At 40.1% G+C, this 9,565-nt stretch overlaps 1 protein-coding gene across 1 annotated transcript; it reads right to left on the bottom strand.

Annotated features, from left to right (window-relative positions):
* Positions 1-2,399: 2,399 nt before the first annotated feature.
* On the bottom strand, positions 2,400-7,023 carry bet1l (Bet1 golgi vesicular membrane trafficking protein-like). The gene is made up of 4 exons (XM_083973961.1): positions 6,994-7,023; positions 3,641-3,726; positions 3,445-3,501; positions 2,400-3,115 (listed from the first exon to the last, which is right to left on the bottom strand). Exons 1-4 carry the CDS (start codon positions 7,010-7,012, stop codon positions 2,948-2,950), a joined length of 330 nt encoding a protein of 109 aa, XP_083830087.1. The 5' UTR covers positions 7,013-7,023; the 3' UTR covers positions 2,400-2,947.
* Positions 7,024-9,565: the final 2,542 nt, after the last annotated feature.

Here is a 9,565-nt window from a genome sequence, read left to right as displayed (position 1 = left end):
TATATACATGTATATATATGTTTTTTTTGTTAATGTTAATAATCCAATTCAAGTGTACAAAAAGGAGAGTAGAACTGAAACTTGCATCTGATCTAAGTGTGCAGATAACTCTCCTTTTTTTTTTTTTTTTTTTTTACACTTATTGGCACACGCTGGTCGTTACTCGTGAGTGCAGTGATTTACTCCAATAATCCAACATCAAACAAGGAACTATCTGATGTGAACTAAAGAGGGTTTATATTTATACATCTAAAATGTAGCCTATTCATGATATGTTTTTCAAGTTCACAATAATATCATTTATAGCCTTGAGTTTTGAAATAAAATAAGATGAAAATTATAATTTAAAACGGTGATTCAGGATTTCAAATTAGTTTTTTTTTTTTTTCAATTGAAATGAGACTGTGATGTATTGTTTTTTTTTACACTTATTGGCACACGCTGGTCGTGACTCGTGAGTGCAGGGATTTACTCCAGTAATCCAATTCAAACAAGGAACTATCTGATGTGAACTAAGCTGCAGAGGGTTTATACATCTAGAATGTATTCATGGTCTGTTTTTCAAATTCACAATAATAGCATTTATAGCCTTGAGTTTTGAAATGAAATAAGATGAAAATTATAATTTAAAACAGTGATTCAGGATTTCAAATGAGCATTTTTTTCAATTGAAATGACACAGATGTGATGTATTTTTGGAATAGAGGCTTTTATTGAATTATAACTTTATATCTTTTGTATTTTATCAAAATAAAATATTCACTTTTTCTGAAATAGAACATCATAAATGCAATGTCCAAGAACCATAATGAATCATGGTAAAAGCAATTATCCCAAACAAATTCCACAAATTAAAACCATTTATTTCACATGTATTAATAAAAAATAGACCTGGAATGTTAGAAAGGAAACTCTTTATAAACCTTTTAAACACCTTTCACCCTCTTTCACCAACAAAAAGAAAGAAAATGTTGCTGTAAACCATGAACAGGGCAGCTCCCAAACTTTGAATCAGGAGGAAACAGGCTGAACTGAAACTCATCAAAACAGGATTATGAAGTTGTGTTGTGTGAACATTTTTCCCCCAGTATCTCAGCCTCCTGTCCATCAACTGCAGCCGTATGAAAACATCAAACCATCAGCTGCTCTGTCTCAGTTCCACACCACATGGCTACAGACATGACAATATCTCTGCTGCAACAAAACATCAATAAAAGCTTTTACATAATGGGACATAAACTGTGCAAACTCAAGTCAACTTTTACTTTTTATAACACTTCCAATTAAAACTTTATAAAAAAGAACAAGATCAATAGTGCTCCATCTCTCTGCAGCTGCCTCGCCACCTAAACCGAAAATTATAATATTCTTTTTTTCCAATTTGAGTTATTTCCTTCATTTCCTCAGAGCATTAAGTTTGTTATACAGTATATATTTTTGAATAGTCAACTATGGTGGCCCTGAGCGCTCAATGCACAGCAGCTTAAGAAAACACCTGCAAATACACAAACAGGCTGCAACAACTCACAGCACAACAGGAAGTGTTTCTGGGGACACCATAAAGCGAGGGACCGGTCTGGGGTCTTTAGTTCCCCCCAATTCCAATCTGCCCCCTAAAGACTCAAGCCCTGAACCCTCACTGACTAAAGTGACGTCAGCTCTAAGTGACAGACTGTGAGAGTCTGTGAGGGTCCAGATGCTGTAAATATGAATGGAACAGCACTTACACACTCTCACCACACGTTACCTTGACAACAACATGTTGTTGACTCCGGTCTTGGGCCGATAATTTACGTACTTTCAACGCGCACAAGGTGTGTGAGGTGGACGGACTCAAAACAAAATGTTCCTGGATCAGATCTGATCAAATCATCATCAATAATCACAAACTGCACGTTAATACTGACAGTAAACTTCTTCTTTTTTTTTCTTTCTTTCTTTTTTTTGGTTGTTGCTCCTGTCCATTAACAATAAAGAGAGCGGCGGAGCTCTCTCTGACTACGTGTGGTAATTTACTTCTTTTTTTTTTTTAACACTTGCGTTCCGACGGCATCTCATGTGTTTGACTTCACAACGCTATGAACTGTGGGTAATTCCCCTACCCAAAGTCAGCATCGGTGCTGACTTACGGTAAGGGGGCAGTAAGGGCTCATTCACTGACTCACTGACTTGATGATCTGACAACGGAACAGCCCTCACACACTCACGGACTTCCCGTGAACGCGCCTCTAAGTCAGTGAGTCCGTGAGGGGTCGGATTGGAATTGGGCCTTCTTCCTTTTCTCGACTTTAGAAGTTGTGCAGACAGCTTCCTGTTAGCGGGTTTGACAATAAGCTGAGTTTGTTTGGTTTATTAGAACGTCAATATCACTTTTTTTTTTTTTTTACCTTTGTTTAACCAGGCAAGCAAATTAAGAACAAAATTCTGGTAATGGTATTGATCACATAGACTGTTAGCTTAGCATTAGCCTTTAGCCTGGTCCGTCTCTTTTACCGTGTCCCCCGTTGTGTCGCGTTTTTTTGTAGCATGTGTTGTCAGATTTGTGGCGTGTTTGTGCCTTTGTGTTTTCTTGAGCTACAGTGCACTGAGCCCTCAGGGCCACCGTAGTGAACCGAGTTACTGTGTCGTCTGGAACTGAGACAGTGAATCATTACCGAACTTCATCAACCCGTCACTCTCAGCTGTTTGCCCATATTAGGACTTCCTGACTTGCGACAAGAAAGCTCAAAGTCTGTGATGAGCAGAAAACTCTCTCCTGCTGGTCGGTTCAATGAAAACTATAATGTTTTCTGTCCGTTTCCTGTTGGTTTTTTCACTTTGGTGCAGAATAGTAATAAAGACAAGTCCTCTCCTGCGCAGGAAACCCCACAGAGATTAAATCTGTAAATCTGATCTGATATGACGTCAGAGTCAAAAGTCCGAGCTCCAACATCAGGACCAGCTCTCGTCAGCGTTGAATCCTGGAGACCATGTAGTAGAGCAGGAAGAAGACCACGACCAGGCCTATGGAGACGTAGCAGAGGATGCGGCGATTGTCTCGGCTGGATCGAACCATGGTGGAGAAACGCTTCACGCTGCCGCTCAGCAGGCCGGTCGCACTGAGGAAGTTTGAGTCCTGAAAAGGAGAAGGAGCAGAGACTGTGACTAACGGGGCCGGGAAACTGGTTTAGTCTGTTGGTTCTCAAGTTTTATGGGACAAAGGTCAGCTTGAACATTCCCCCCCCTAACGTTTTTAAAACCAGCATTTGAATCCAGATGTGATTCATGTTCAATTATTTTCATCATCAACTGATGTGTCTCAGAGATTGGAGCAAAAAATACAAACCAGCATTCAGATATACAGTTTACTATTATGTAAAACAAGGAGAAGGAGACAAAAAGAGACGAGAAGCAAATGTTCACATCTGAGAACAACAGCTCGGTAGATGCAGATGTTGGCCTCACCATGCCGTCCAGATACTCGTTCTGATCCTCAGCCTCTCTGTCGATGTCGTACGCCAGCTGCAAAGGAAACACAAGTCACAAGAAATAAGAATTTGCATCATCTCAGGCGGGGTCACACTACAGACAGAAGAGTGAAATCTCTGTCAGTTGTTTGAATTGTTATTAAATGATGAAACTGGTGTTTGTTGGGACTCACAGATTTCAGTCTGGAGACTTTGGTGGCCAGATTCTCGGCCATACGTTTGTTTTCATCGTCCAGCAAGTCGTCCACGGAGCCATGACCTGGAGACACACAGGATTCAAAAAACTGTATATTAATTTCTATTTAAGCATCCCTAAACTCTCCTAGCAATCTGTTAAAAGGAGGTTTTTATGGAAAACATTAGAATTAATCGCAATTTATTGGTTGAGAACCTGCAGTGAAGGAAATATTATATTAATTGCTATACAATTATGATCCATCTTTCTTGAAAGGCTCTATGTAGAGAGGTTATTTACTATCACTCCTAGATCTTATTATTGTCTATTTGTCCTGCAATAAGGTGTTTGCGTGCTGACAACATTTTCGGGGAATGTATTTAAGATTCTGAAATAGGAATGTGTGAATCAATAAAATAAAAAAGTAGGCTACTTCACCATGCAGTATACACCATAAGTGTATCTGCTTATTTCTTGTATAAGTATCAGGAACAATATAGGTTATATCTATTGATCCACAAGAGCTGAAAGCTGATTTTCATCTTGTCCCTGCATTGCAGATCTAAAAGTAGGCTGCGGTGTATAAATCTACACTTTGAAAAAGTTCAAACACAACACGAAAACACGAAAACAACAGTCTGTTGCTCCTCGTCCCTATGTCTGTCTGATTCTAGTGAGACTTTTTTTTTTTAAAAGCTAAAGACGCTGTTGTTCAGACAAACTTTTAGTTGATTGGTTGCCTTGGATATGTTATTTTATTGGAATGCTTTTACATTTTTTATGTGATTATTATTTGCCACTTTGCACTTTATTGTAAAACACTTTTATGATTTTATCTGTGAAAAACGCTATAAAAATAAAACTTTACTCGCAACCTTAAAAACATGCAACGGAAAACAGTAGCAATTTATGATTTACTAATAATGCTGACCAGTGATTATACTGGGCCACAGCCTGAAAGAGTTGATGATCACCCCCCCCCCCTTTATTATTAATATTATCACTATTATTATTATCAAAAATGCTCTATTTACATGTATTATTTATTTATATTTATAAACCGTCTTTGTTATTATGTCCTTTCCTGTCACTGTAATGCGCTACACTTCCATTCTGCGGCCGGTAGGTGGCGGTGACGCACCACAGCGCTTCCTGCTAACGGCCAGTCAGTTCAACAGAAAGAAGAAGAACAACTCGTCGTCTTTCTAACGGCGCGATTTACACAAATTTGACAAGTCACTCCTCTCTGATCGCACTGTGGTAAGTTTTTAAAAGTCCTTATCTGAGCTATCTTACATTTTTTTTAATCTGAATTTACTCAGCTGTGTTGCGTTGGAGGGCTAGAAATATGGTCGCACCCCCGATCTGCGGTAGCTAGCTATCAGGTTTTCAATTAACGTTACACCAGACACTGTTAGATATATTGTGTAGGTAATTATAGATTAATAATTGAAAAAAATCCCGTTCGATTATTTTCTAAACTCCTTCATCTCTGCTTTAACTTTATTTCTTAACCGCTGGGGACAGGGTAAAATTTGCTTCTTGCTCAGTTTAAAAAAAATTGATGTCTGATGCTACTAGTGCTCATTAGCTAGTTACATTGTGTTGCCTAGGTAACCAGCCGGTGCTCTCGCCTCGCGCCCCTCCCTCCCTCCGCGGTAACGGCAACGGCAACGATTCTGCTTTTTAACGTTAAACCATAACTCGTCATAACCGTTGGAAGTTGGAACTGCAGTTTTCAGTTAGATTTAAAGTTTTCAGTTAGATGAAAAGAGAAATTGCGTTGCCTAGGTTACTGCTTTTCAACGTTAGCTGTTAACAACAACCGTTGGGAGTCGCTGGAAACAGCTTCAGCTGTCAAAGGTAAATTCCTGAGCTTGATGACATTGTTGACTTGAAAAACTAATCATATTGCCGCTTGTGCCCTGCTTAATTGTGTTGTTTAATTTAGAGACACAAAAAATACGGTTAAAATTGTGAATTTACTGTGGTATCGACATGGGAAAACCTCTGCTTCTTTAACGTTAGCTCGAACAGCGCTGTTTGACAGTTGGTCTGCGACGTTTAGCTCCTTGCGAAGTTCGCCGAGTGCCGCGTCGCCCAATGTAATCTCAATGTGTGCGACGCGGCATTCGGCGACATCGACGTCGCGTAGGGACAGCCAGAGACCAGCGGGGATACGAGTCAGAAATATCCACAAATCTGTCCGCATGCTGGCTCCACTGTACACTGAAACTAAAATAGAAAGATAGTTTTACTTTTTTGCTGAACATAATTTAAGAAGAGGAAGCCTTAAAGCTATTTTCTTCGTGAATAAATAATATAGCCTATGTTTGATAGGCTTTCTGTGCCCACAGGACAAACGATGAAAACTAGAATCCATTTGTCAGCATTACAGCAGAGTTGCTGATTAGAGATGATGTAGATCTGCTGTAGAAGATGTTATGATTATAACATGACGACTACACCATCTAGTGGTGCTATGGAAATAGATACCACTCCAGTCATATCCATGATGTCAAAATTTGAGTAAATATCATTCTCCTCTTGGCTTAGTACAGCAGACTGTTTGGTGTAAAATACAGAAAATCTCTAAAAGAAATGTAAAGATTATTTTCTCCCTAGCACCTGTTATGCATCTTTCGAATATCTCATCTAAAAGCATTCTGTCACAATTTAACAGTAATCCTAATAACTGTGCAGCAACTAGTGACATCTATGAAGAAAAACAGTCAAACCTATGTCCATTTAACAGTAGTGAGGGACTTTGAAAGTGACTGTAGCCCCAGAATCCAATGTAAATGACCTTTAAAGATTTCCAATCTAACTGAAACACCCACACAAGGACACAAATATTTTACCATGAAATATTTCCGACAGTAAAAAAACGACGTAGTCTCTGTCACTGTCCCACAGACCAGCATACAGTGTGATTGTTTGGACTAATCTGCAGTAAACAAACCAGTTTCTGGGTCAGAGGAGCTCTTCGCTGTAAAGTTAAACATTAACCGTGCGCAGTTTATCTGACATGTTATGACAATTTGAGGTAATATTTTTTGGACTTGTTTATCTTCCGTTCACAGTCGTTTACACCTGATAAAAGTTCAGCTCAGCAGCCCTGTAAGGACTCCAGCAGCTAACTCCTCGGCTAGCTGACCCCGCTAAGTTACAGGCTTGTTTTCGGCCCAAAGTGAAGTAGCGACGGACCCAGAGGCCAAACACAGCCGCTGACCCGCTCCGTCGTTCGGCTCGTTACACCCGGTCGACCCGCTCTAACCGGAGCTCTGCGCCGTTACACACGGTTTACCACGGCTCAATGTTTAGAAGTGAATACGTGTCGAAAAACTGTACCTCTGTTCCAGTCCGCCATGTTGGTGAGTGACGTCACCGTCAGCTGTTCCAGTTCGGTTTCGAAAGACGTGGCCACGCCCCCTCCGCAACGTCACACCCTGCACGTAAACCGTTCAGGGACGTGTTGGAGGTTTGCTCATGTCTTCCTGTGATCCAGCATCAGTTACTGGTAAAAAAAAAACATAAAGAAAGGCATTAAAACACAGTTCCTTAAAATACAAAATTGTGAGTTTTAGACAGTAAATGTCCAAATGAAGATGATAAAGGACATGTTTTATTCATTTCCTATATGTCTGCTACTCTTAAGAACAATATAAAGTATAAACACATTACTATGCAAAGAAATATGAAACAAGTTCAACTGAATATTAATTAATTTCTTTATTAAATCTTTATTTGACCCATTGAGATCGAGATCTCATTTGCGAGGGCGACCTGGCCAAGAAGTCAGCAACACACATCAAGATAAATTATTACAGTACAAAAGGCAAATTACAAAAACATTTTTAATATATATATTTTTTTAGATTAGCTTGAATGACAGTATGTTTTGGATTTGTTAAGATGGTAGAGAGCCCCTGTAAAAAACACACACAAGAATCAGAAAGACTTTGACGTAGTCAAAAAGGCGTGCTCTGCGGTGTGATGACTCTGTGTGACCACTGAGTGGCAGCAAACACAAACCGTACAGACAGGTGAGCTGATCCCAGGTAGGTTTACTCACTGCTGCTGACTGAGCCCATTCAAGCAGCATGGGCAAGTTTATTTCACAGACTTTTATCTCCTTCATGAGATGAGTTTACTTATTTCACCTAGAGCTGTCTCTGTCGCAATGAGTCTCACGTCTGAGTTACAATATGAAGTTCACTGTGCACTAGTTATAAAATTCATGTCAGACATTTGTACCAGTCGTAGATCCAGATCTGTGGCCGACTGAGTGTGTGTGTGTTTGTGTGTGTGTGTGTGTGTTCACATGTCCTGTCCCTGGATGAGTGTGTGTAGCTCCCATCAGTGTGTGTGTGGGGTCAAACGTCACTGTAGCTCAGTGTGAAAACACTGTCATGCAGATATGAAAGTGATATCACCTTGTGTGTGTGTGAGAGTCCAGTTAATCCCCCTGCTTCTCTGTGCACCGTAATCCACCTTTGTGTGTGTGTGTGCATGTGTGTATGCAAGTCACGTGTGTGTGTGTGCCACCTGACGTCAGTCTGAATCACTGCTGCTCAAAGGGTGGGGGGAAGGGAAGTGTGTGAGTGTGTAACAAATGAAAACAACAGTTGTGAACAACAACTGAAGCCATCAGAGAACAGGACATCACATTGTCTCTGAGTGGAGGGGGGGTGGGGGGGCTGCTGGTTGGAAAGTAAACTGACCTACCTATTCCTTTTTCACCCCCCCTGTCCTGTTTAGATCTAGTGTGTAGGGCTGCAACTAACAATTATTTTCGTTATTGATTAATCGATTAGATGTGTGTTTTACTCTGAGCATTTTGCCCCTAAAATTTGAGACAGTGCGAGTACATTTTTCATCTACTTGTGCATGTGCGACCAGTAAATTTACTGTTTTTTTGTTTTGTTTTTGGTAACACTGGTGAAATGTGGAAGAACCTGTTCTCTGTCATTACAGGTCTCAGGTCAGTGTGTGTGAGGATCATGAATGAAAAGGAAATATCAGTATTTGCCTTGCAAGTGAATTTGCTGCATGTGCGCCACTAGATATTCTGCTTGTGCTCCTAATTTTTATATTTTTTTTTATTGTGTAGACACAAACAATATATGACAAACAAAACAAAACACAAACCATACAAGACAATACAGAGTAACAGGTGTGACCAACTTAAAGCTGTGATGATACAGGCAGTGCAATGGTGGCACTGCAACTACTAACAACGGTAATAATAGTTACACAAATGAGAGGAAAAAAAAAAGAAGCAAATTGCGTTTCCTGAAGGAAATACGGGTGAAAGCTGGAAGCTGAATGAGCTGAATAAATTGTTGAAACAATGCTGAATTAAGTGAAGAAATTGCTGAATCAATCTTGATAGAGCCTCCTTCTTCATCATGCAAGAAGGAGGCTCTATGAAATGGTTGGAAATTACTTGAATTGTTGAAGATTAGTATGAAGAAATTGAAAGGCTGAAGTCTTCTCAAATATATTTAAATCTGACAGCTTGGACTATTACTAATATGTACAACAACAATAATAGTTTTGGTAGTTGAGAGAAAGAAGAAAAAAAAATGAAGTTAGGAGCCACTGTCCTCTGAGTTAAAATGTTAGTCTGGATCTCTGTGGTGTGTGTAGTGGACCTGTAGATGTGGTGTGTGTAGAAGCAGTGTAGTGTGTGTAGACCTGTAGAGGTGGTGTGTCTCTCAGCAGGAGGAGCTGCAGCAGCGTCTCTTTCTCTCTCTCTCTCTCTCTCTGGCGCTCACTGAAGCCACAGATTGTCTAATTAGATTAAGCGAGGCTTTCCTCAGATAATCATTTAGCCAGCTCCTGTTTTTTCCTCCGATGGAGCGCTGCTGCCTGCGCCTGAGAGCCTGAGAGCCGCTGAAGGTCAAACTCAATTTCTGCA

This window comes from Trachurus trachurus, assembly GCF_905171665.1.
Source record: "Trachurus trachurus genome assembly, chromosome: 6".
NCBI lineage: Eukaryota > Metazoa > Chordata > Actinopteri > Carangiformes > Carangidae > Trachurus > Trachurus trachurus.
Note: the sequence above shows the minus strand (reverse complement) of the source record. Positions and strands in the feature narration are given on the sequence as shown.